Below are 27,885 nucleotides of genomic sequence, written 5' to 3'. Positions count from 1 at the left end.
GAGGGGTTGGTTCTGAAGCATGTTTTCTGATCAGATTTCAGGTTAGCTGCCATCAAACACAAGCTAGGTTTTGACTGAGACAAATGTAAAGTCTTGTGGATGAGTATGATGGTGCATACCTATAATCCCAGTACTCAGAAGGTAGAGGCAGAAGGATGAGGAATTGTGTCATCCTTGACTTCCTAGCAAGTTCTAGGCCAGCTTTGGCTACTTGAGACTCTCACAAATGAATGAATGGATGGATAGATAGATAGATAGATAGATACATACATACATACATACATACATACATACATATATAGATAATAGATACATAATATGTAGATATATATACATAGATAGGTAGAGATACACATATATACATACATATATACATAGATGATCTATAGATAGATGATAGATACATATATAGATAGAGAGAGAGATACATTGAGAGAGAGAGAGAGAATAAGAAGAAAGTAAAAGGGAGGGAGAGAGGAAGGAGTAAAGCCTTCGGTGGGAAGATTTTGGATTCTGTGTTCTGGCCTGGTGTTTCTGGTTAAGTCATTGCTCTCTCTAGCATCCCTCTGGGTACTGAGGAATGATTACAGAAAAAAACTAACTCTAGCGAAGGCTTAAGCCGTGCCTCACTATGGAGGGTGGGGTGGCACAGGGCACCCTGGAGATGTAGGCAAGAGAAAACAGTGATGCCTTCAGCCCAGCAAGCGCCTCTCCTGCCTGGTCACCTGGTCACCATGGTTGCCTCGGTAGTTACAATAGCCATCCTGTCTTCTTCAAAGGGCATCTCTCATCAGGAGACCAAAAAACGACCGATCTTTTGAGCTCTCCTGTCTCATAAGTTTGTCATTTTCCGTGGAAGCAAATTTTAAAGATGGCTTGACCAGTTCCCAAGATGTGCCTACCTAGATTTTTTTACTTTCTAGGCATTTTAAAACAGACCTTCTCCTCACGTTGCTTATTATAGCTTTGTATTTTTTTTCCAGCTCTAATTTTTCTATACTAGCAAAATTTGAACTTATTAAGAAATTTGGGATTCAGAGACAAAGTTTGGAGCTAAGATGAAAGGATGGGCCATGCAGAGACTGCCCCACCCGGGGATCCTTCCCATAATCAGCCACCAAATGCAGGCACTATTACATATGCCAGCAAGATTTTGCTGACAGGACCCTGATATAGCTGTCTCTTGTGAGGCTATGCCAGTGCCTGGCAAATACAGAAGTGGATGCTCACAGTCATCTATAGGATGGAACACAGGACCCCCAATGGAGGAGCTAGAGAAAGTACCCAAGGAGCTGAAGGGGTCTGCAACCCTATAGGTGGAACAACAATATGAACTAACCAGTACCCCCGGAGCTTGTGTCTCTAGCTGCATATGTAGCAGAAGATGGCCTAGTCGGCCATCACTGAGAAGAGAGGCCCCTTGGTCTTGCAAACTTTATGCCCCAGTACAGGGGAACACCAGGGCCAAGAAGTGGGAGTGAGTGGGTAGGAGAGCAGGGCAGGGAGAGAGTATAGGAGACTTTTAGGATAGCATTTGAAATGTAAATGAAGAAAATATCTAATAAAAAAATTTTTAATTGGGATTAAACTGCCTAGAATTTCTTTCTTCCAAATTTAATTTCAGCCTCCTCACAGTTTCTTCTGCAGTGACTTAGTAACGCTTCTGGCTAGCTTACATTGTATTTTAAGTTATTCTCATTTGTAGGCTGCAGAGATGGCTCAGTGGTTAAGAGCACGTACTGTCCTTACAGAGGACTGGGGTTCAGTTCCCAGCACCCACATGGTGGCCCACAACTCTATGTAACTTCAGTTCCAGTTCCAAAACTCCTCTGACATCGTGTCCTGGTCATCCGACAAGTGAATGAATACATATGGTTTTCAAAAATACTTTTGATGTGCCTCAAATACAGTTGCACACTCTAGGTACAGTAGTCTCTGGAAAGCAAACAATTGGCTACATTGGTTTCAAGTGAAGTAAATTTCCAAAATTTATATCTAGCTACTGTTTACACTAGCCCTTATACATACCATGGCTACAAACATGAATAATGGAGACAAAAAAAAATGTCACTTCATGCATAAAATAAAGTCAGATAAAAGAGTTTATTTTTTTAAGATTTATTTACTTAATGTGCATTAGCATTTTGCCTGTGTGAGGATGCCAGAGCCCCTGGAACTGGAGTTACAGACAATGTGGGTGCTAGGAATTGAACCCAAGTCCTCTGGAAGAGAAGCTGGTGCTCTTAACCACTGAGTCATCTCTCTAATCCTGGGTAAAAGTGGAGGATGGGGCTGGGGTGGTGGTGTTATGGTTGCTGTTGTTAGCCAGATTTCCATCACTGTGACAAAAGACCTCAAATAATAAATTCACAAGAAAAATAGGGTTGTTTAGGCTCCGAGTTCTGGAAGTCCAGACCATGACTTCAGTTGAGTCTGACCAGTGTATACAACAAAGAAAAACTGTTCCTCTAAGACCATGAAGCAAAAGGGAGAGGAGGGGGCTAGGGTCCTACAATCCCTTTGAAGGGAATATTAGTGAACTAAGAATCTCCCACTGGTGTTGTCTTGGGGACCAAACCTTTTAACACATGGAATTTGCATGAAGTAATTTTTAAAATCCTTATGATTCATACTTCACAAGTATGATTACCCATGTCACTTTCTTAATAATTATCCTATGAATTCAAGGTTTCAATGCCACCCTGGTCCCTTCCTAGACAAAGGAAAGCCCTCTCTTATCCCCACATCCTAGAAGAAAGGAACTCAAGCAGTGTCTCATGTCCTCATCAAAATCTGAGGCTGTACTCTTGCATCTCTGATCAGAACCAGCCACATGAGGCATGGAAGAACCCGAGAAAGTGAAAGCTTCTACAAGCCTGGAGCAACTAAAGTGGCCAAGTTCTCAGACACAGTCCAGAAAGACACGAACATAGCAAACCAGGTAAGTCACAGAAACAGCAAACACTTTTCTCCTATACTTTCCTCTTTTTTAAATTTTGTATATATTTTGGATTTGTGCACATGAGTGCAGGTACCAATGAAGGCAGAGACAGACGGCATCAGGTCTCATGAGGTTACAGTTACAGGCATATCTTAGGGATTAATCCCTGTGAAGAGACATGACGACCACAGCAACTCTTACGAAGGAAAACATTTGATTGAGGCTGGCTTACAGTTTCAGAGGTGTGGTCCATTATCACGGCAGGAAGCATGGTGGCATGCAGGAAGACATGGTGCTGGAGAAGGAGCTGAGAGCTCTACGTATAGGTCTGCAAGCAACAGGAAGACACAGTCGGCCACTAGGCATGGCTTGAGCTTCTGAGACCTCAGAGCCCACCTCCAGTGGCACACTTCCTCCAAAAAGGCCACACCTCCAATAATGCCACTCCTATGAGGGCCATTTCACTCAGACCACCACAAGGCAGTTGTAAGCCACCTAATGGGAATTCTGAAAGCTAAACTCAGGTCCTTTGCTAGAATAGTCCATGACCCTAACCACCAAGCCGCCCCAGAACCTGACTGTTCTGTGGCTCAGATATTGAATTACATTGAAATCCTCGCTTTTTGAGATGAGGTGTGAAAACCTTTCATTTGGGCATCCTCTCCTGCTTAAAAAAAACCTCCACTGAATCACTTCTGCCTTCATTCTTCATACAGTTTTAAATCAAACATCATTTGTTTAGAGAAAACAGATACCTAGAGAGAAAGCCTTCTCTGTCCAGATGACTTACTTACCTGGGAATCTCCAGGGCTCAGTCCAGCTCCCAGCACATGACAACAGATTTTTAGTAGGTAGCAACCCAGTTAAGTCTCTAGAACCTTCCATGCAGGCTAAATTATGCCCGGATGCAGTGGTTCTGTGGAGCACATCAAAAGAGATTTGGAGGGCGTGAGAGTGGGGACAAGTAAGAAAACCCGCATCTCCAAGGGCAAGAACAGTGGAATTTGGTTGAAAGTTGTCCCACACCAGTACCCACCTCCTGTGCTAGATAGATTCCAAGATGCACAACAGAGGCATCGAGACATCAGAAGTCAGATCGCCTGCCATCGTGCGGCTTTGTGAAGCTGATCAAGAGTACAGATAAGCCTAGGAACCAGGAGCATATGCTATGTGTGTGGTGATGCTCTGAGGTTATTCCCGCTGCAGGGCATGTTGTGTACTGGTGGTCAGTCCCAGGGAGGGATTACAAGCATCTCCCCAACATCACACAGTTACCACACCTGGCGAGGGAATTCTAGCCACTTCACCAGCTCCTGCTGAGGTTCTTAGATCTAGCGGGAGACCCAGCTAGCTGCCAGAGTATGGGTCCACTGAGACTAGACACTGTCAGCCTACAGCATGCAAAACATCACTCACGCAGCAAAGAAACAATGGCCAATGTATCTGGGTCCCATCCTCTAAGATCCCAGAAGCTGCCCAAGGCAGCAGAGTCTCACATGTGCATACCAACCTCACACTGCAATCCCCAAACTCATTCTGCTCTGGGTTTTCAGCCCTGGAAGAAACTTGGGTCTCTGAACTAAAGCACTACAGAACATATAGAAATGTAAGGACAGAAACTGGTGTATTCAAGACAATCTTTCTCTCTCATAGGACTTTGTGTTCTAAGTATATGCTACAGTTATCTTGAGAACTGTACTAGTGGGGAGGGGAGCTGGTGTCTGCAGGGACATTCAAGAAGTCTCTTATAATGACATTCTTTTCATTTTAGCACTAATTCTGTACTACATGCTATATACAGTATATATATATTTCCATGGGAACCCTGTCAGTCTGCACTGCATGCTACAGTACATGCCTCATGACTGTTCTCTCATTTAACCTTCATTGACCCATCATGCAAGGAACATTTATAGGTACATAAGCCGAGACTTGGTGAAATCATTTTTCAAAGGCCAAACAAGATATTTGGGGATTGAGTTCAAGCCCCAGATTGTCTTGTTGCTAGTCTATTGCTGTGAAGAGACACCGTGACCAAGTCAGCTTATAGAAGAAAACATTTAATGGGGGGGGGGGGGGCAAAGGTTGCTTACAGTTCCAAAAGGTTAGTCCATGGTCATCATTAGCAGGAAGTGTGGTGGCAGACAGGTGGGCAAGGCACTGGAGGAGTAGCTGAGAGCTTACATCCCCATCCACAGATCAGAGGCAGAGAATGAGGCCAGGCTTGATGTGGGCTTTTAAAACCATAAGGTCCACCCCCCAGTGTCACACCTCTTCCAACCAGGCTGTACCTCCTAATCCTTTCCCCAAAGAGTTCTACCAACTAAGGACCACACATGTATTCAATGAGCCTACAACGGCCATTATCATTCAAACCTATAGAGTGTTACTCAAAAATCCTCATCTCAACCACTATTCTATTCTGTGCCCCACCCCAACCCCACTGTTTTGAGATTCCCCCCTCCCATCTAGATAAGTACTGTATAATGTACATATTATCTGCTTCTACCATGTCTGATCAAAAGGGATGTACAGATAAGGACACACTGAAAACCCATCCACCTTGAGCATCCCGAGCCTCTTCCTCCAGGCAAAGGGGAGAAGAGATGCCACCAACTGAGAGACGCACCACCGTCTCCCCATTTCATCATCTCTTGGCTCCCTTGGGAACTCTCCTACTCTGTTACCCACTTTGGTTCCTTCTATTTGTCCTTTCCACCTTTGTCCTGCAGGCCCGCTTCACCCATGGCATGTTCACTGTATACCCAGGATTTGGCTCCATCCCTTCTGGAGGACAGCAGGTGATCACCATTGAGTGTTTTGCAGACCCTGTGGGGAGGTGTGAAGAGTTTCTGGCCATCGATATCTCTGACCGAGACCCTAGAGAAAATCCTGCCGGCATCCCTTACACTCTGCTTGCTGAAGCATGTCTGCCAGGTAATGCAACTTGGATTGGCAACACCCTTAATTTGCCAGCCCATCCCTCTGCAGAAAAATCCTTCTCTCGAGATTTCCAGCAGACACAGAGGGGTCACTTCATCTGGAACCTTAGAGCCTCTTCTCGGGTCTTCAGCCATATCTGTCCTGAAAGCCTTAGCACATGTAGGAGAGAATTGCTTCTCCAATGCTTAGCCTTCCTGGGTCTGTTCCTAGATTCCCCATTGAGCAGTGCTCTCTGAGGAATGAGCTGGCATGAGATGTGGCCCAAGATTAAGGAGCATCAAGTCTGCTCATGCTCAGGTCACTTCTTGTAGACAGCATAGTCACAGAGCACACTGACCATTTAACTCAGCTAGAGCTCTAAGCTCTTTAGAGCCTCAAACAATTATAAGCCAACTCTCTCCTCTCTTGGCTCTCACCATTCTTTGCCAATGGAAGGAAAAGGCTGATAGAGATGGATCGACCAGAAGAGATCGTATAAAAGAGGAAGCCAACAGATTTTGTCCAATCTGTCATTTACATACTGGTGTGTGGACGTCCCTATCTGTCCTCCATGACACTTGCTTTTGATTATCATTGTTTATTTGTATTTGCAATGCAAAAAATATAACTCAAGGCCTTCTGTATGCTTGGCAAGTACAGTATCATTGAGTTGTATCCCTAGCCTTGTGATTCTCCTTTTTCAAAACCCAAATATCGTACAATGGCAAGATGGCTCAGAAGGTAAGGGTTCTTGCCACCAAAACTAACGACCCAATTACATTACAATCCATAGAATCCACACAGTAGGAAAGAATAGACTCCTATTGCAGGAGCAAGTTGTCCTATGAACTCCACATTGGATATTCTCTCTCTCTCTCTCTCTCTCTCTCTCTCTCTCTCTCTCTCTCTCTCTCTCTCTCTCTTTCACACACACACACACACACACACACACACACACATACACACACAGAGAGAGAGAGAGAGAGAGATGGGGGTAATATTTTAAGGTTTTTAATCCAAATTAACATGACAGGAAACCAGGATCCTGGCAGCCAGGCAGCCTCGCATTCTCCCCTTCATCCCCTAGCCTTTGTGACCGACAACAACATCTTGATATTTGAGGAGCATCAGATCTGCACCAGCCCCAACCTGTACCACATCCTACAGACCATACAGAGTGGGGGGCTGTTCGTGGAGGATGAGAACAAGTTCATCTTCTGCAATGTCCTGGTGGGTCATCAGGCCAAGGCTCGGTTCAAGATCAGCAACGTGGGCAAGATCTCCTGTGACATCAACATTGTTGTCAAGCCCATCTCCAACAAGGTAGGAGGTTCTGTTGCCCCAGCCCTCTATGGTTGGTACAAAGCCATAGAAGGAGCTCTCGGAAGGTCCTGCTGTCGACCCCTACACCTAGGTGGGAACCATGAGGCTCTCGGGCTTTATTACAAGTTCTGTGAGGTTGCAAGGCCATGTACCTTAGACCAGGAACTCTGTGTGTGTGTGTGTGTGTGTGTGTGTGTGTGTGTGTGTGTCTGTGTCTGTGTCTGTGTCTGTGTCTGTGTCTGTGTCTGTGTCTGTGTCTGTGTCTCTGTGTCCTGTACATACCTTTGTACTAAACTGGTACATACTAATGGGCAACTCATTTGTCTGTCCAAATTTGTCTGAACTCACTGTGTAACTGATCTATACAAGCACTGGAAGAGAAGGCCATGATGAGCATCAGCTACAGGCAGATCAACCTCCAGCCATTATTCTCTAACCATATTGTAGAGACTGAGCAGCTCCAGAAAGTCGGGGAACCTGGATTATGGTGGCTTGTCCTTAATTTTTTTGTTGTTGCTGTTTACTTTATTTATTTTAAGTATAAGTGTTCTGCTGCATTTCACCTACGTGTCAAAAGAGGGCATCAGATCCCTTTATAGGTAGTCACGAATCACCACGTGGATGCTGGGAATTGAACTCAGGACCCTGGAAGAGCAGTGAGTGCTCTTAACAGCTGAGTCATCATCTCTCCAGCCCAAAACCTGGCTTCTAAAGAGAAAAGTTTTACGACAGTAGACTTGGGAACAGCCAACATTTTCCTCTCCAGTTTGAGACTTGAAGGGAATCCCTAGGGAAAGGCAGTAAAATCTTACTGCCCTTTGGCTAAAGAACGAGAAGGAGTAGCTTGCGTTGTGTTCTGCCAGTACTCGTAAGAAAGAAAAGGCTCTTCCAAAGCTATGCTGGGTGGCTCTGCGGTTCCAAACCACTTACCAGAGAGTAACAGGTCGAGTGCTAAGGGAAGGTGTCTAACCGTGGTACTTGGACTTACAAGGAACAGAAGCTCCTTCGGGTTAGCTCAGACAACACAAGGATCCCAGCCGTGAGCCAGGAACCTCCGACTCAGGTCAAAACATATCAGAGCACCAGCATCTCAGCCAGCTTGCAGCTCAGCTCCACATTAATTGTCTTAACTTAGTTGGCTAGGCACAATATAAGGCGGTAGTTTAGAACATTTGGCTGACTGGCTTGGTTTGTCTATTTGAGTCAGAGTTCATGGTCTAGCCAAGTACAGCCAGATGTCGTCTAGATGTAAGTCCCCAGACCCTGGGCCACTCTGTCCAGGGGCTGTGACCCAGCATGTAATTGAGCTTGTCTAGGAGAGTTCACAGCAGGGCAGAGAGATCAGCAGTCAGCCCCAGCAGAAACGCAAAGTACCCAACCCCATCTCCCTTCCACAGTCGGCCAACCGCATCACTGACATTTTTGACGTGGAACCCAGCAAGATGTGCATCGGGAGCCGCTCACATGCCTTCGTCACAGTGCTGTTCACACCACAGACCATGCAGACCTACCAGTGCATCTTCGAGGCCACTTTGGATGGCCTGCCCAGGTACCTCCCCGTTCTCCTCCTCCTCCTGTGGCAGAACAACAGTGTACATGCTGTGTAGGAAAGTGTCCCCGCCTGGTCGGTTTCAGCCACCTTGCTTGCTCTTCCTGTCCCCTGCAGCAACATTGCCAGGAGCCGAGGTCTTGTGTTTGATATTATTGGTGAGGGGACTCTCCCTCGAGTGACTGTCATCCGGCCAACTCTATATAACCAGCACGGAAACCCCTTGCTCCTGTTTAAGAGGCTTCTGCTTGGTCATTCGGAGAAACTGCCTCTCATCCTTAAGAATAACGGTACCATCCCCGCCCAGGTAACAGCCGAGGGTGACATAGACGGTCACCTGGGGTGACAGCCGAGGGTGACATAGACGGTTACCTGCGGTGACACGCTGGTCAGACCACACTGCCTTATTTATCCCTCACAGTTTCTGAGGTTTTAGGACCACAGTCCTGGCTTCTGTCAATTTTAGGCCCATGGCGAGAAGGAACATTATGGCAGCACTACCCTGCATGGTCTTCATCATGGTATAAATGTTTCCACAGCAGTGGCGCTCAACCCTCCTGATACTGTAACCCCTTAACACAGTTTCTCATGTTGTGGTGACCCCCCAGCCATAAAATTATTTTTGCTGCCACTTCATAACTGTAATTTTTCTACTGTTGTAAATCATAATGTAAATATCTGTTTTCCCAGTCTTAGGCGACCCCCGTGAAAAGGTCATGAGACCCCGAGATGGGTCACAACCCTCAGATTAAAAACCACTGTCTTCTTGTATAGTTCAATGAGGTCCTGCTACCTACTACCTGGTTTGTTTGTTTGTTTGTTTGTTTTTAACTTTCCTTAAGAATCTTTGTAGATTCAGCTCATATGTGAGCTTAAGAATCATTTTTTAAAGTTCCATTTAAAATCTCATTGGAAGGAGCTGCAGAGATGGCTCAATGGTTAAGAGCACTGGCTGCTCTTGCAGAGGACCTGGGTTTGGTTCCCAGAACCCACATGGTGCCTCAAAACCATCTGTAACTCCAGTTCCAGGGAATCCAACATCCCTCCTGGACTCAGCAGGCATTAAGCACACATACAGTGCTCAGATATGCATGCAGGCAAACACCCACTTACATACAATAAAATACATCCAGAAAAGTTTTAATCTCATTGGAATCAAAATTAAAGACTATGAGTTGTCTAGGGGAGAATTCCTGGTTTCAGAATAACTGTCCACTGGGAGTAACGTTTGGGATTCCTCTCCATCATTTAGATTTCTATCTCAATATTCCTAAAATATTAGTAAGTTCCTTTCTATAGTTTCTCTTTTTGACATTTATTTATTATTTTGTGTGTACGTGTGCCTACACAAGAGTGTAGAGGCCCGAGGATTACCATAGCAGGCAATTCTCTCCTTCTAGCCTGTGAGCCCCTGGGAAGGAACTCAGGTTGCCAAGCTGAACAGCAAGTGTCTTAATCCACTGAACAATCTTGGTTCCCCTCCATTGAGTTTCCCCTTATGGTTATTTCTAAATACCACAATCTCTGGTGACAGTATAGTGGCTCTGTACCTTCCTTATCTTTTATTCTTTATAGTCAGCAATGCTACTTTCAAAAAATATCAGATTTCTCACACCTAAAATCGAATGTCTGGCTTTTAGCCCTGCCTGCTTCCCAGTGGACCAGAGTCGGTCTGAGTTGTGGTTTGTTTTTGTTTTTTTTGTTTTTTTTTTTTTCCTGTCATCTTGCTAGGATATTTACCATGACTCTAGGAAATGCTGGCTTCCCAGAAGTCATAGCTGTGCAATGCTTCATAGAACTGTAGGTATTCACTTTCCTTTCATTAGTCTAGATACACCTTTCCATTGCCTCTCTGTGTAACAGAAGCACTAGCAAGCCCCCTTTGACACTGTCTAACTGCATAGTCCAGAAGGTCACCTATTACCTTCCAGCTCCTAAGATACTAAGAATGGTTCCTAACCGAATGCTCATTTTTCTATCTGGGTCTAATGTCTACTACATAGATCTCTTAAGTCTCTCAAGACCATGAGCTAGAGATATGGATCAATGGTTAAACACACACACACATATGATGTACAAAGTTCTGACACCCCCCCCCACCAGAGTCCAAGTAAAAGCAGGACAGGAGGTGGCAGTCACCTGCAATCCCAGCACTCACCAGGCAGAGACTAGCTAGACAAGTCTGAATCAGTGAATTCAGGTTCAGCAAGAAACCCTGCTTATATAGAAAGAGAAGAACTATTGAGGAAGGCATACTGTCAACGTCAGGCCTCCACATGCATGCACACCTCCACATACATGTGTACCCTCCCCACACACACACATGAGAACACACACATACCAGGCAAAAATGGAGAAAATAAAAAGTGAATACTGCATATAATGACTGAACATTCTTGCCACCCAAAATACAGTGCAGTATCACAACCCAGACTCAAATTCTTGAGCAGCCTGTAAGTTCCATGTTCAACCCTACTTTCTTCTTTCCAGCTGCATGTGGACCTGCGAGACCAACTAGGAGTCTTCTCTCTGAAAGGGAGACCCACCACCTCCTACATCTACATCATAGAGGAAAATAAACCGAATGAAAAAGGTGAGTGGAGGGAGCAGGCGCCTCAGTAGGCGATGGAGAACTCAGAAGCTATTTTACCAGGGACCTCTCAGTCGCATCACCAGAAGCTAAAGGCTCGTTCCCCGCAGAGGGGCTACTCTCCTTCCAACCTCGTTCTTCCCAGAGATGCATTCTTCTAAATCATAACTTTGGTCTTCACTTTACAGTCAAGAAAGCCCACACGGCCTCCCTGGTTGTTTCTCCTGGAGACACAGCTGAATTTGATGTCTTTTTCCACTCCAATAAGATTGGGAGAATGACAGGCACCATCCACTTATCAGTGATCAACAACCAGTATGAGGAGACCATGATCCACCTGGTTGGAGAAAGCTACGAGGATGACATCACCTTGGACAACATCCATGGGCTGATCAGTTCCACCAGCCAGGAGAGCTCGGATAAGTCTGAGGTCATAGAGATCGCCGAGGAGAGCACCATGGAGGACTTGGTGACAGGTGGGAGAAGTGCAATCTTGACAGCTGTTGACTCCAGTCACTCTCTTGATCAGTAGGAGCTCTGCCACACCAGGCTCAGTCACTCTTTGTACCCTTCATTCATGTGTGTGTTCATACAGTGAACTCTTAGTGCCAAGTGCTACACTGAGCCCTAGACCTGCAGATTAATAAGAAAGCCTTCGCCATTTTTAGGGAACATACAGTTTGATGCTGATGTTCCTGCTCAGTTCTTTAGCGAACTCATGCTTCCCTGCAGTCCCCCTGGCTCTGTCTTGTAGCTAGCTTGTGTCGCCACTGAGAGTTTCATCTGAAACAGGCTTTCTAAGTGAAATGGTGGACTCATCTCACTGGAGAGGGATGGGCTTGTGCCCTCCTCCTCACAGGCTGACTGCTTGGTGAGCAGGCCAGCAGCCTACAGTATCAGCATCTCCTAGGTTCTTGTCAGAAATGAGAATTTGAGACCCACCCCAACCTGCAGGATTATAACCCACATTTTAACCAGATCCCTGCATGATAGCGTGCATATTAAAGCTTAAGGCATGGCTCTCTGCAGTCTCTCAACCACTGAACCTTCCATTTGATGGTACCCTGGGAAGGAAACATTTTACATTATAATTATTGCCAAAAAAGCATTGGTTAAGTACTGTAACCATATGACTGATTGCTTTAAAGTGAATTGTAAATTCGTCTTCAAAATTTCCCTAGGAGCTTAATTACAGTCCCAGAATGTATAATCAGGGACTGAAATCAACACTCTTTCTGTAATCAGTGTTTCACTCCTGTTTGAAGCTATACAATGGCATTACTCTTATCAGGGAAAAAATAGGAGCTTAGCAGTAATCCAAGGTTAGAGATTCCATATCTATTAGAGGGTTTTCAGGTTTAGCAAACATGAATTCAGGTATTCCAAAAAAAAAATTAAGTTCCAGATAAACAATAACTTTTAGTATATGTATGTCCTCAAAGTATTGTATGGGACATATTTATCAAATATAAATTACTCCTTGTTTGTCTATAATTCTAATTTAATTGAGAATCCTATTTTTTTTTTTGAGGCATGGTTTCTCTGTATTGCCCTGGCTGTCCTGGAACTCACTCTGTAGACCAGGCTGGCCTCGAACTCAGAAATCCGCCTGCCTCTGCCTCCCAAGTGCTGGGATTAAAGGCATGCACCACCACGCCCAGCGAGAATCCTATATTTTATCTGGCAGTCTTAACATTTCGTTGTATTATCTCATGAAACAAATGATATTAGAATCTTTATTTTCTCTTGAACAAACGCAAGAGCCAAGGTCAGCATACAGATAGAACTGATATATGGGTGGGTGGGAAGATGGATGGATGGATGGATGGATGGATGGATGGATGGATGGATGGATGGATACCCCTTAGAGGCAGATCCTTCTACCCAAGAATCCCAAGGTTTTTCCTATGTAATTATCCAAAGAAAGGGCAAAATGTGCATAAGATAGGAATGTGTATCAGGACATGCCTCCGTTAAATAGCAGACTCTCCCGAGAGGCCAGGAACCACTTACCAGCCTTCTGCTTCGGACCCCTAGCCGCCCTGATGGAACACATCCAGTTTGGGTACTGTCACATTGGAGTCAGCTACAATGTGAGCTTCACCATCACCAACCACAGCCAAGTGAACGTGATTCGCTTCGAGTGGCCCCTTTTAGCTACACTGTCCTTCTCCCCACAGGTAAGCAAACGTCACTCAATGGGTCCCAGACCCCCTTGGGCCTAAGCCAAGCCCAGTGTGATTGTCACTCCATCCTGTGGATACGTGGAACGGGATGCATGCATCTTGAACTAAGAAACCTCCCCTCAACCACGCCACACTCAGACCTAGTACTTGAGGGTGCTGCTCGGGGGCCTCTGGTCTAAGAGGAGATTAACATAGACTGCTTTGGGGAGGAAACTGAGGTATTCTCTGGAGGCCTGTGTCCCTCTGTGCATGTGTTCTTCAAAGCATGGCCTTCAGAAGTGGCACCGCAAGCCAAAAAAAAAAAAAAAATGGTGCTTCATCCCTGCAATCCTAACACATGGGAAGCTCATGCTCCCACAAGTTCAAGGCCAGCCTGAGCTATAGAGTGAGTCCCAGGCCAACACCAGCTCAAGCCCAAATCTAACCCTGGGGAGTAGCTACAGAAAACTAAATCTGCCAGACCCAGTTCCAAAGCCTTGTTAAATTCCTTTAATCTTTGTTATCAACATTTGACCTATGAGGATGCAGGAAGCATAGAATGGATGTGAACGGATAATTGACGTTGTCAAAGAAGACAGAGCCAGGCTTCCAGCAGTTGGCTTACATTTGTGCACACCCATATGCACATAGAAACACATGCATTTATCTTGAGCAATCTAAAGGCTGTCATACGCCTTCACTGTCCAGGGGAAGGAGAGAAGATGTCGCTGTCTTCTCTGCCAGAGGACTATCATGTGAACAGTGACTATGCTGGTGGTGTGTGTACATACATCTTTAACTACAATGAATTACAAATCATTTTATTCTACAAACCAAATGGGATCTCCTTTACATCTTGTATATTTGAGCAATTTAAACCTTTTCCATCCCAGGCTTCCTCCGTACACTTAAGCATTGTTAAGAAACCTCAAAAAACTTTGGTCCGTATGAATCACAATTATTGATGATTAACCTATTAGAAATTAAAAGTAGGAATGTGTTTAGATTTATACTTTTTTGTATTTGTATGGATATGATGGTTTGCCTACATGCATGTCTGTGCACCACATGTATGCCCAGTACCCGACAGAGACCAGAAGAGGATACCAGATCCCCTGGATCTGGTTGTGAGCTGCCATGTGCCTGCTTGGAACAAACCTTCATCCTCTGGAAGAGCAACCAGTGCTCTTAACTACTGAGCCATCTCTCCAGGACCTCAAATTTGGAATATTTTAAAGCATTCTTTTTAAATGATTTTTTAAGTTATTTTTATGTATGCGAGTACTCTATCTGCATGTATAGCTGCACCCCAGAAGAGGGCATCAGATCCCATTACAGATGGTTGTGGGGCCCCATGTGATAGCTGGGAATTGAACTCAGGACCTCTGGAAGAGCAGACAGTGGTCTTAGCCATATCTTTAAACATATTTGTTTTAAAGTACAATAAGCCAACTATCTTTTAATTAAAATACCATAGTTTGCCAGGAAGTGGTGGTGCATGCCTTTAATCCCAGCACTTGGGAGGCAGAGGCAGGCAGATTTCTGAGTTCAAGGCCAGCCTGGTCTACAGACTGAGTTCCAGGACAGCCAGGGCTACACAGAGAAGCCCTGTCTCAAACAATAAAATAAAATAAGATAAAAGACCATATTTTATTTTTAAAAACTGTATTTTCAAAAATGTATGTGGTCAGTGTAGAATCATTTCATCTTTCTTGTTAAGATAGAGTCTCCTGCAAGAGCACAGTGGTTCAAGCCTTTAATCTCAGGGGGCAGAGGCAGGAAGCAGACACTGGCAAATCTTTGTGGGTTCAGGGCCAGCCTGGTCTACAGAGCAAGTTCCAGACAACCAGGGCTGTTACAAAGAGAAACCCTGACTTAGGGAAAAAAATAGGGTCTCCTTTGTATCCCAGGCTAGCCTTGATCTTCTTACCCTCCTGTCCCTGTATATCCCAGGCTAGCCTTGAGCTTCTTACCCTCCTGTCCCTGTATATCCCAGGCTAGCCTTGAGCTTCTTACCCTCCTGTCCCTGTGTATCCCAGGCTAGCCTTGAGCTTCTTACCCTCCTGTCCCAGGCTTGTGTTATGGGTGTGCACCACCACATCCAGCCATTTTATGTCTTTATACATCTTTACCATATAACTGAATAAGGTCATGTGGCTTCTGCTATCTGCTCACTCTATTCAGTCTAACTATGCACCATCATCTTTAACTTCTAGGAAGTTGCACTGTCACTCGTAAGAAAAGGAATGTATAAGAATCAAGTGGCATCTCAGGATGTTATTGAAAGTTTTGTCCTCCAGGTTCCCTGGAAAGGTCTTGGAGATGGCAAGGGTCATTGGATCACTTTCTAGAAACTACTGTACTGTGTTGAGAGACCTATATGTTTGAATAATAATGTGTATCAGGTGGTTGTAGGTAGCATTTGGAGCCATACTGCTTGAACTTTAACCCAGATCACTAGTGTTAAAGACTTTAAGCAATTTACAGGTTGTTGGTTTTTTGTTTTTGTTTTTGTTTTTGTTTTTATCTGTAAAGTGGGGAGCGATCACTCTGTACTTCTCAGAGGATATTGTAGGGATTAGGAAAATTGCTAAAGAGTTGAGACTTATTGAGACAAGTGACAGAGTGGTAGCTATTACTATTGCTCTGTGTGTGTGTGTGTGTGTGTGTGTGTGTGTGTGTGTGTGTGTGTGTGTGTATTTTGAGAGAAGGTCTCACTCTGTAACCTAGACGTGCCTGAAAACCTATTATGTAGCCTTGGCTGGCCTCAAACTCATGGTAAACCTCGCTCACCCTTCCAAGTGCTGGTGCTCCTCCATGAAACACTGTGCCTAGCCTTAAGGAAACATTCTAAAGGGTCTCTTACATGGATTTAAGTCAATCTACCTATACAGGCCTGGATGATATATTTTGAGTCACTACCAGGCATCAAAGGTCCTTAGGATTGAATTCCCCAAAAGACAAATACTCCATTTTTCCCTAGATTGGGCATCTGCACCCTGGCTGTTCCAAGGACGTGGTGGTGACCTTGAAATCAGAATCACCCATCACCCTGAAGAAGATGTGTGTCAAGTGCAAGCTTTCCAAGATCATGTTTCAGCTCCCTGTAGACCAGGTCCCTGACTGGGATGACCGCATGCGCACAGTCAAGTGGGTGGATGCTCCCCGAAATACACCTCTGACCTTGACTACAAAACGAAAGGTGAGTATTCAAGGGACAGGAAACACAGACTTCATCCAGCCCGCCTTGCTCGGTATCCACTGCTCTCAATTTTAGTGTCTCGCTGTGGAAAACAGAAAAGGTTTGCATCTGACTTTGGTTTCAAAAATGGCAAAGTATTTCCATGCCCACCACCCTTACAAACGACACACACCACCTTAGTTGACAAGGGTTAGCTTCAGTCTTTGTAAAGGGTTCAGCAAGTTCTTCCATCTTCTTCCTCTTTTTCCTCCTCTTCCTCCTCCTCGTCTTTAAATATGGCATCATTAGTCATTTAGTTGTTTCCTGCTTCCACCAGGTGTCTGGAACTAGAGTAGTCAGAACTCCCAGTGCATAGTGGTATCTCATCTTTGGCACATATGTGCCCCTTGCATCTTTTTTTAAAATTCTATAATAAATTAACCCATGCCCAATGAGGGAACTAGGCCCCCAAATGCTGTGTAGTTCTGGCCATTCCATCTCTTTGTCTCTCTCCTAGAGGTAATCATGATCCCAAGTTACTCCCTTGATCAACTGTTGTTAATCTGAGCATTCTAAAAGGATTGAGGCAGAGCTGTAGTTTTCAACTGTTTTTTTTTTTAAGGTTATGGTATGTGTTCATAGTTGTGTGGGCTATAATGGTATATACATTTCACTGTTGTTTACAGTCCAGACTTTTTCTCTCTTCCTCTGAAAGTTATTTCAAGGTGTTCTCTTATGGACAGCATTTCTGTATATGTTGGCATCCATGTTTACATTTCTACAAGTGGGGTCACTAAATCCTGTGAACATCCAGCCCTTCCAAGCTGATGTTCACTAAATCCTGTGAACATCCAGCCCTTCCAAGCTGATGTCCAGGTGTTTTCCAAACTTGCTAGACTGATTTCTACTTTTACAATGAAGGAGTCTTGTGAGCCACATCCTTTCCAACATTTGATTTGACTTTGTCAGACATTTGGGAGGCTGGTTGGTTGGTTGGTTGGTTGGTTTGTGGGATACTAAAGAGAAACCCACAGCCTTAGGCATGGCAGTCTTGCTTTTATCATTTGAACAACTAGGGTATTATCTCATGATGAACCTTGATTGTACTTCTCTAGTCACTGACGAGATTGGATGTGACTTCATACTATCATTGGCCACACAGGTTCCCTCTTACATGGATGCCTTTTTTGTGCCTTCTGCTCATTTTTCCGTTATGACGCTCATCCTTTGTTTAAGGTTTCTTATCTTTAAGAAATTCCATTTGTATTATGTGTCCACACATTCTCAAAAAATCTAGAGCTTAACTTTTTACTCAGTTTTTGTTGTTGTTGTTGTTGTCGTTTTAAGATCTATCTTTATTTTAACTCTTAATATGCATGAGGGAATCGGGGTATGTACATATGGGTGCAGATGTCCTCAGTGGTCTGAAGAGGGCATGTTACAGGTGGTTGTGAGCGACCCTACATGGGTGCTAACAACCAAACTCAGGTCAACATGTGCTCTTAAGGACTGAGATATCTCTCCATCCCCTCTATGTTTTGATAAACAAAAGGCTATTTTTAATTTCTAAAAGATGTTTCATTTATTTTTTAATTTATGTATATGGGTGTTTTGCCAGCATATATGTATGTGTGCCGCATACCTACGCTGCCCACAGAAGCCAGAGGGGCCATCAGATCAACTGAAGATGAAGTGGTTACAAGTGGCTAGCTGCCATGTGGGTGTTGGGAAGTGAACCTGGGTCCTCTGGGACAGTGGCCAGTGCTCTTAACCAATGAGCCATCTCTCTACCCCTCCCCAAATATTCTTAATTTTAATATAGTCAAAGTTATCAGTTTCTTTTTTGTTACATTTATTATTTTTGTATCTTATTTTTGAAACCATTCCCTCCCCAAAATATATTCACCTCAGTAGATATTTTTTAAGTATGAGCCTGGCCTTTGATACCTAAGCCTTTGATACATCTGGAAATTCCGTCTGACGTGAAACTAGGCTCTAATTTCATATTTTTTTTATTGAGACAACTCCCTTGCCAAATTTGGAGCCCTTCTGTTCCCTAGTGGTCTGATAGGACTCTGTGTCATATCTCAGTTTTATCTGTCCTTAGGTCATTTCTGATCTCTTCCATTCTGGTGTCAGCTTGTCCATCCCTGAGCCTGTTTTCTTAATTTCTATAGCTTCATAATCAATCTGATGTCTGAGGGAAGTTCCTCGTCTGCATTGTTCTGTTCTAAATCTTTTGGCCATTCTTGATCCTTCTCCTTCTTCTGCTGTATAATTTCTGAATCCATTTGCCAATTATTACCAAAACCTGTAATGGAACTGATTACAGTATTTGGGAAACAGTTGACAATTATAATATTAACTCATGCTTCCTATTAAAAAAAAAGGTATTTCTATTTTTTAGGCCTTCTCTAAGATTTGCAACTGTTTCTTTAGGAGTAATAAAGCTATTCCATTGCTTTCCAGTTTTTTATCCAGTTTCTTTTACTTTAAGATGTTTTGCTGTTCAGTTATTTTGATGGGTCTTTAAAATTTGTTCTTGAATGAATTTTATTAAATTGCTTTTCTTCTCCCTCCAAATTTCCATGTCGATCTAAAAAGATGGAGTTGGCGGTGATTCACACCTTTAACGAATGATTCTTGTTGTTTGCACTTTTCCTAATCCATCTTAGCAAAAAGTTTTAAAATCCTTCCACAACTAAATAATTCTTTTGATCCTCTCCATTTGCAACTTGTTTTCTATTTAATCAATACCTGATCTTTTCTCTATGGTTATCTTTTCTCTATCTTTTTGGGTTTGTTTTTGTTTTTGTTTCTGAGACAAAGTCTCTCTGCACAGCCCTGGCTATCCTGGAACTCACTATATAGATCAAGCTAGCCTCAAACCTGCCTCTGCCTTCCATTTGTTGGAATTAAAGGCATGACCATGCCTAGTTCTTCTATCTTCTTTAGAGTCCGTCTGATCCAAAACGCATGCCCACATGGTCCTGATCCTCTCGTCCTCTCGGTTAACTACCTGCTACCCAGTTTTTCTCTTTCATTCAGAGCTATCAGAGATTTGACAGTCATGTCTTCCAGAACTGTATGTCTGGGTTCATGTGCCTTTCTTTCCGTGGTAAATCAGTGTGCTGTTCCCCAGTGTTCCTGTGCATGGCTGGCTTTGCAGTGCTAAGGACGTGGTTGTCTTTGTTCCAGGTCATAGAGACGGACCCTGAGCCAGCCCACTCGGTGGTAGAAGAAAATTACCGAGAATTGCGGATCCAGTTCAGTGCCAATGTGGATTTTGCTTCATATCAGTGTGAAACAACTGAAGTGTTCTTTAAGGAAACACTGGTTTACCAGACCCGAGTGTTTGAGTGAGTGACTGGGAGCTTTTACCCAACTAAGGAAACTGTCTTTAAGGACCAAACAACTGCATGTTTAAATTTTTTACATATATATTGCATCTTTTTTTTTTTTAATTGCATCAAATAAATGGGTTCCAATGGCATTGCTTAAAAACTGCTTTTTAAAAAGGTTCTCATTCAGGCATGGTAGTTCGTTCTGTAGGAGGCTGAAACCAGATAATCTTGAGCGCCAATCCATAATAGCCTATATAACAGCAAGACTCAAGTCTCCAAACATTTTTTGAGACAGGGTATCAGTAAGTGGCCCTCCTTGCCCTGGAACTCACCCTGTAGACCAGGCTGGCTTCGGACTCACAGAGACCAGCCTACCATTGCCTCTCAAGTGCTAAGATTAAAGGTATGCACCATTATACCTAGCTGTATTTTTTAATCCTTTTATTTTATATTTGCTTTTGGATAACATGTAATAATGATGCATATTTACAGCATAGATGCATCTACCTGTAAATGGTTGGAGCAGAATAGTTAGCATTCCCATCCCTGAACATTTATCTAGAGTTAGAATCTCCAGATTCCTCTTTTCTAGTTCTTCATAAACTATCTCATAGGCTTCTATAAACTGCAGAACACACTTACTGTTCTCCCTGTGCTGCGTTTTATTACTGTTACCCAACATCTCTCTACCCATGCCTCCCCCAACCTGTCCCAGCTTCCAGTAATCGTCATGCTAAGTTCTTCCACTATGAGAGTAAATGTATTGACTTCCACACGTGAGAGAGAACACACATGTGTCTTTCCATATCTGGCTTGTTTCGTTCAGGGTGATGTCTTTCAGTCCTACCCATTTTGATGGAAAAGACAGAATTATAGAGAACAGTAAGGAGGTTTCTCAAAAGGAAACTAAAAGTAGACCTACTGTGTGACCCAGCTAGCTCACCTCCTGGTGTATATCCAAAGGGGAGTCCAATCAATATGTCAAGGAATGTTTGCACTCCCATGTGGACTCTTCATAGCCACCAAGATGCCAAGGCAAAGCGTCAGCCTAGCTGTCCACTGTCGAAGAATGAATAAAGAAAATATGAATATTTATGTGTGTGCACAACAGGATATAACTCAGACATAAAAAAAAAAAAAGTACCTAAGAAACAAAGTGACTTGTCTTTGACAAACAGTACAGCCAATACTCGGGTAGGGCAGAAAGTATGGACAACCCATTCTGAAATCTGCTCCTGATCTACCCACAGGTTTGACCTCGTTAACACAGGACAGGTGCTGTTAGAATTCTGCTGGATCTCAGAAGAAGCCTCCAAGGCCGTCAGTTTTGCCATGCCCGAGCATCAAGGTAAACTCAGTGCCACGTGAACCCCAGGGTCTGACCTGAGTCACCGTTCTCAGACAAGCGTTAGAGGCCAGCATTACTCCTGCAGTCTCTGAGTAGCTAAGGACAGCAGAGCATGGGCCTCATGGGTTTACAAAGCCACATGGACCTGAGCGATAAGTAGCTTGCCCTCTTCCTCTCCAGAGTGATGGCTCGTGTCATCTATCACTAGGAATCTTGTCTTCTAGTTCTGAACCTTCGGGAAGATTGCAGGTCACAAAACAAACAAACACCCTATGATGGGGCTGGAAAGATACCCCAGCAGTTAAGAGCACTTGTGCCTCTTATTAGGAGACTCAGGTTCAGTCCCCGGCATCCACATGGAAACTTAAAACTGTCTATTGTTCCAGTCCCACAGGGTCTTGACACCCTCTTCTGATCTCTGCAGCATCAGAAATGCATGTAGTATACAAACATACGTGCAGACAAAGCACTCATACAGGTGCAAATAAAATAAGTCTTTTTAAAAGAAAAACATGGGCCATTTTTCCCAGAAGAAATAGAAAGCTCTGCCAAAGTGTGTAGTGATATACACTAGCAGGAAGCACTAGCAAAGGGCCCAGCACCTAGAGGGTGTATAAAGCAGTCATTGTTATTTCAGTTGTGGAGACTCCCAGATTTTCCAGACGGGCCCTTATCCATGGACTCTCACTTTGTAAATCCCTATGTTATATCAATGATTGACCACAAATTCTATTCATAGCCCATTACCCTGTTGCAGAATATCTGCAAACCCTTTCTTGACCTACTCACCCTGAGCCAAAAGGAAATCAATCTGAAAGCACCATAGAATTAATAGAAGTGTTTTCACAGTCACCTGTGAAGTATGAATTGATTCCTTTTTACTTGTGCCCAGCATGGAATATACCTGCTGTAAGGCATGAGTCCACAGATATCACAGAAGGTCCCTCGGGACCTGGGAGCGGCTTGCCCATCCCATTACCACCATTGGAATATCATCTCTTCTCTATCCTCCCTCAGGTTCAAGTCAAAAAGAGCTAAGTCAGGGCTCAGGAAGCTCCCTGGATAGCGCCCTGGACCACTGGACCGAAGCCTCTCCATCACCCTTCTCGGTGGAACCCCCCTCAGGCGTTGTGCCCGTAGGAAAGACTCAGAAGCTCAAAGTGAAGTTCTCACCAATGGACATCGGAGAGTTCGAGAGCTCCCTATACTGCCAGTAAGGAGATGTGTTCTCCAAGCTTCCCCCTCCCTTACCCTCCTCTTCCGCCATACCCTAGATGCCTCACAGAGCCCAGAAGTCTAAAAGGGCCTACCTTCGGAGAACAAAGAGGATGTAGTCTAAGCCGCGCCCACCAACTTCTCCCGCCCTTCCACCTGCCCACTTCCCCCTTCCTGGCCACATGCAGGACTCCACTAAATAAGAGAGTAATTTGTAGCCCAGCAGCTTCTACCCCTTTGGAAAGCTTCCTTCTGTCTTCTCTGAGCCTCCATTGCCTCATATATAAAATGCAAGCAGTAATCCTTATCATGTAGAATTATTTGGCCTGCTAAATGACCTAGTTTAAGCAAAGACCCTGCAGCAATACCTGGCCCACAATAAACTCAATAAACAAAGACAGGAAGGAATATTGGGTTGGCGGACCTGGTCTGGTCTGGTGTCCAGTGAGAGAGAGAAAAAAAAAGTAAACAAATACATGTATCAGAGACCGTCCCAGGTATGGTACCTTCTTCCAGGAAATTTTCCAGAAAGAATACCTGCCTTGTAGAAGCTTCTGTAAGCCTTGCCCTAGGATGGCAGAGGCCTGCCAGAGTTCCCCTGAACCCCTGATCTTATACCAGAGAGACCTCTGCCACACTAGGGCCACCTCAGCTCAACCCCGAGGCTGAATCTGTTCACATGCATCACCTTCTACACTGGTCTTAGGATAACTTTGTTAGGGTTTCCAGGTCCTTTTCTATAATCTATTGGATGCCTAGGAGTGAACCCAAAGGGTTCACTTTGTTTACATAACCACTGATAGGATGAAAAAACTTACAGCCACATGTAAGTACACAGAGGGTACTTACATCCAGGTTCCTCAGAGTCAGCCCACTTGTCCATTTAACAGTAAATTCATTAGTGCCTATTATGCTACTATATACAATGTGCCAGTCAAGGCAAAATGTGGTGTGACTGACCAAGACAAACCCACCCTCTGCTCACATGGAACTTACATTTTGGTAAACAGAATATTTATTTCCAACCAGCTAAGAAAGGGACAACGGAGTAGAAAATCAAAATTAAAAATAAACTTCTCATTTCAGAATTCCCAACCTCCCACTTGGAGAACAAGGCCCTATTTTGATAACAAAAGGGCGAAGCGTCCTGCCATTCTGTCACTTTGACCTGAAGGAGTCGGACTACATCAGTGGTCATCGGCGCAACCCAGAGCTCCGAGGACCAGGCGCTGGGCCTCTCGAACCTAATACCCGTGTGATTGAGTTCACCAGTGTGGGCATCGGTGGGAAGAATCTCCGGTGAGTCTGAGTTGTATCATTTGAATTCGAGCCAATCAGTCCTTCCAAAGAATTCAGATGCAGAATCCAGAAAAACCCACCCGTGCTGATGCCTAGAAGCAAACTGGGCATCCCGAGGGGTGCCGTAGAGGTTTAACATCAGAGAACTAACTAATACACGAGCCATTGCATCGCTTTTGACAGTAGGGAAATTCTAGCATGTATATAAATGGGAATTCCCTCACCTCCACCTTGGCACAGTGCTGCTAGCATTCCTTGACCCATATGGTCTTGGGAGAGTTAATCACTCCAAACTCCAGAGCTGCACCATTCATTACCCCTTAGACGCCTGGGGAGATGGCATTTTTATTTCTACAGCAATGAAGTTCTCTGGTCATTTCTAGTTCCCCATGGGGAGACTGTGACAGTTCTGGGGTTTACATATATTTTCTTGAATTTTTTTTTTCAATATCTCCCCTAACTTTCTTCTGTCCATCTTTCCTCCCCGGCCAGGACCTTCACAATTCTGAACCCGACCAACAGCACCTATTCTTTCTGCTGGACCTCTGAAGAGACGGAAAGTCTCCAGCACCCTCCGGCCTTTGTGTGTCTTACAGAAAAGGGTATTATCCACCCTGAGAAGAAAGCTGAGGTGTGTGTGGATGGGGAGCCCCACAACTCTAGCCATCTCTGCATAGCAAGAGTGTGAAGGGAGAAAAGTATTGACGAGGATCCATGGTCAACATGTATTTATTGACTGTATTTATTATTGTTCATCAACATGTACAATCCCAGTGAGCAAGATAGACCTGGGCCCTCTTGGCTGGCTCTGGAGAAAGCTCTAGTATTTGTGGGGATTTCATAAGAATATTCAAAGAGCCAAAGAGGACCAGACATAAGTATCTGGGGCTTCCTGGGCTCATAGTATAAGGACATAAAGAACTATCTGTATCTAAAAGATTGACAACAGCAAATGGATATGATTTTACTTTCCCAGAGAAATAGGCAAAATGTATGAATGAAATCCTGTCTATGGCTTAGTCCTAAATGTCTCCACAATAACATAGAGGAGGCAGTCAGATCTATATGTGAACTTGCCTTGCCAGTCAAAGCATATGTGTGGGCTCCATGGCCAGTAAGCTCTACAGAGAATCTTATATGTAGCAATAAATCCACGAATTGAAAGTTATGAATTTAGATACCGTCGGGAAGCTGGTGAGATGGCTAAGCAGGTAGGGGGTGGTTACTGCCAAGCCTGAGACACACATGACGTAAGGTGAGAGCCGACTTTCACAAGCTGTCCCCTGATCTCCACATGTGTGTGCACACATGCACACACACACACTCAGAGAGAGAGAGAGAGAGAGAGAGAGAGAGAGAGAGAGAGAGAGAGAGGAGAGGGAGAGAGAGAGAGAAAGAAGAGAGAGAGAGAGAGATCGGGTTACTCTGATAATAATATTGAAGTGGGCTGCATGCCGGACTGCTGAGAGATATGTGCATTGTGTCGCTTTGCTAGTTCAGTTCACTGTGCTGCAGCTGTGCCATCCAAAGAATGGCTCAGAATGCAGCTGTATAATCAGCAGAAGCTGTGAATGGGGTACATGGCCCCACTCCCCAGAAGGCAGGGCAAACATTGACAATGTGGATTGAGCCACACCCATTTTAGATGGTAATGGAAACCTGGGAAAATGTCACCTCTTATGGCCCTCATACAAGTAGGTCTCCAAAAGGACAAGGAAGAAATGCCTCTCACTGTCCTTTTCTGACTTGTCATCATAGATTATATTCCAGTTCCTGCCGGCTCACCTGGACATCACGGAAGAGTTCTGGACTTTCTCTATCCCAGAACATAACATCTCAGTCCCCTTCCTGCTGGTGGGCAAGACCACAGACCCCCTTATCTCTCTTGACAAGTCTCACCTCAATTTCAGCTCTCTCCTCATTGGTAAGGTGGCTGGCCCTGTCACTCTCTCACTGTGAATTGGCATGACCCTGGGTCACCAAGGACTCCAGGAGCAGTCAGGAGTGGGGTACTCTTCTTGGAACCTTCCAGAAGTATGTCAGAAAGCCCCTGTCACTTAGCAGAGAGCCATGCGATAATTCCCTCTCGATCTCATTTCCATCGGCTGTCTTTGGCAGCCACACCCTAACACCTTAAAATACTTGGGAGCTTTGTTATAGATTCCAATCATAGGAAGGAGACTAACAAAAACTAAATAAAATAAATAGTAAGTCAGAGGTTGATAACGTGTTATAGGAAAGAATGTCATAGGATAAGAAAAATAGAAATGTGGCACACACCAAGGAGGTAACATTCAGCAGAGACCTGTGCTGTAAAGGAAGTGACCATCAGGTAATGCATAGCTCTGTGCATCTTTCATATGGATATGAGTGGGACTGTAAAATCCAGCTAAGACCAAAGAGTTTTTAAGTGATTCATTAGATGTTTATTTAGATAATAATATTCTTGACAGTAAATCAAACTATATGAAGGATTTAATCTAAGACTTCAATGGTGCAGATTTCAGTATAATCACTGAATCAATAAAGAACCATATGACCATGTTAATGTGCCAAATATAGTCATTGCTTAAATTCTTCAAAAGTTCATCCCTATTCCAACCCTCAAAAACCCTCCCACAATAAAACAAGAGTTGAAGAGAAAACATAAAGAATATTAACCTAAAGCAGCAGGCAATCAAATAGTGTCCTATAATAAGCCCATAAATAAATAAATATATATGTATATATATAATAGATGAGCATGAATCTTAGTGGAGAGAAAGTAATAATCTAACTTGCTGTAGCTGATCACTTTGTACACATAAATCCCCAAGAGATGAGAGAGAAAAACTACTAGAGTCGAGATAACTTAGTAAAGTGAACAAGATAAGTGTCCCTTTTTCTGTAAACACCTAGAAGCAAAAACAAAAATAAAAACTCTACTGCTAACCAAATGTACACTATCCAAAGTTAAATCCAGTTCCTAAGACCTATATGTCAAGAGTTAAGTGACATTAAAATGCTTCGAAATAGGGGCTAAACATTTGGTTAGTTCTCCCAAAATTAAATATAAATTTAATCAAATTTCATTTAGAATTACAGCTAGGGTTATACAGGATACACAGCTAAAATTTAATTTTAGATAGATTCAATGTTAATACACACACACAAATACAAACACAAACACACACACACACTCTATGTCCCAAGAAATAGTTGGGTCACATTTATGCTAATAAAAGTTATTTGCTAAACCTGATAGGTTCAAATCCCATAGGGCTGAGGAAGGGAGAGAATTGGATAAGACAAATCTAAGTTTTGTGGGGAAGTAAATGTTTTAACATTAGCCAATGAGAAAAGCAAAATACTGAGTCAGGACCCTCCACAGGAGAGCCCAGGGCCATGCAAGGTCAAGTTCAAAAGAACTCCACATAGAAACTCTATAGAGATGTGAGCCATCAAAGGGGTTAGGGGCTGGGGTGGGGGGGTTCCCCATTAGAGACCCAGGAAGACCTTACAACTCCTGACTGATGGGAAAAGAAAGGTGTCAACAGAATCCCAGCCGAGCTGTGGCCAGGTCAGAGAACCCACCTTCCAGAAGGAGCAGTCAATTAGGGAAGAAACATTCTGGGCAGATGATGTGGAATCCCCTACAGGAGGAAGGTCGCTGGGAAGGCAAAAAGAAGGAAGGCAGGCAGGCAGTGGTCAGTGGCTGAGGAATTCAGGGGTTGCCTGAAATTGTTCTGTGAAAGTTGGGGGGAGGTGATGCTGAGATTGTTCTGTGAAGCCTTCCTCTTCTGCATGGGGCACCGTCTGCTACAACACCTCACTGAGCACGAGAGAGGCCCTTGCTGAGGGATGGCGTTTCCTCCCCAGGCAGAGAAGCCCGAGAGACAGTAAAGATCATCAACAAGGAGGAGCAAGGGTTCAATTTCGCCTTCCAGGACAACTCCCGCTATTCTGAAGGATTCAACAACAGCCTCATTGTATGCCCCATGGAAGGCTGGATCCCGCCACTGTCCAGGT

The 27,885-nt window shown here is 44.1% G+C and overlaps 1 protein-coding gene across 1 annotated transcript in view; it reads left to right on the top strand.

The window, feature by feature from the left end:
- Hydin (HYDIN axonemal central pair apparatus protein) overlaps nt 1-27,885 on the top strand; it is a 361,694-nt gene that overhangs the window by 303,408 nt on the left and 30,401 nt on the right. Inside the window, exons 58-73 of the mRNA XM_085843582.1 lie at nt 2,824-2,941; nt 5,674-5,878; nt 6,951-7,186; nt 8,584-8,735; nt 8,853-9,042; nt 11,226-11,328; nt 11,514-11,801; nt 13,363-13,505; nt 16,474-16,692; nt 19,870-20,030; nt 21,266-21,363; nt 22,381-22,576; nt 23,665-23,877; nt 24,370-24,508; nt 25,636-25,801; nt 27,736-27,883. Coding sequence (XP_085699708.1) covers nt 2,824-2,941; nt 5,674-5,878; nt 6,951-7,186; nt 8,584-8,735; nt 8,853-9,042; nt 11,226-11,328; nt 11,514-11,801; nt 13,363-13,505; nt 16,474-16,692; nt 19,870-20,030; nt 21,266-21,363; nt 22,381-22,576; nt 23,665-23,877; nt 24,370-24,508; nt 25,636-25,801; nt 27,736-27,883 — 2,775 coding nt within the window. The remainder of the gene's footprint in view (nt 1-2,823; nt 2,942-5,673; nt 5,879-6,950; nt 7,187-8,583; nt 8,736-8,852; nt 9,043-11,225; nt 11,329-11,513; nt 11,802-13,362; nt 13,506-16,473; nt 16,693-19,869; nt 20,031-21,265; nt 21,364-22,380; nt 22,577-23,664; nt 23,878-24,369; nt 24,509-25,635; nt 25,802-27,735; nt 27,884-27,885) is intronic.

The sequence above is a fragment of the Mus caroli genome, unplaced genomic scaffold (genome assembly GCF_978045245.1).
Source record: "Mus caroli unplaced genomic scaffold, Mus_caroli_1 scaffold_10, whole genome shotgun sequence".
NCBI classification, from domain to species: domain Eukaryota; kingdom Metazoa; phylum Chordata; class Mammalia; order Rodentia; family Muridae; genus Mus; species Mus caroli.
Note: the sequence above shows the minus strand (reverse complement) of the source record. Positions and strands in the feature narration are given on the sequence as shown.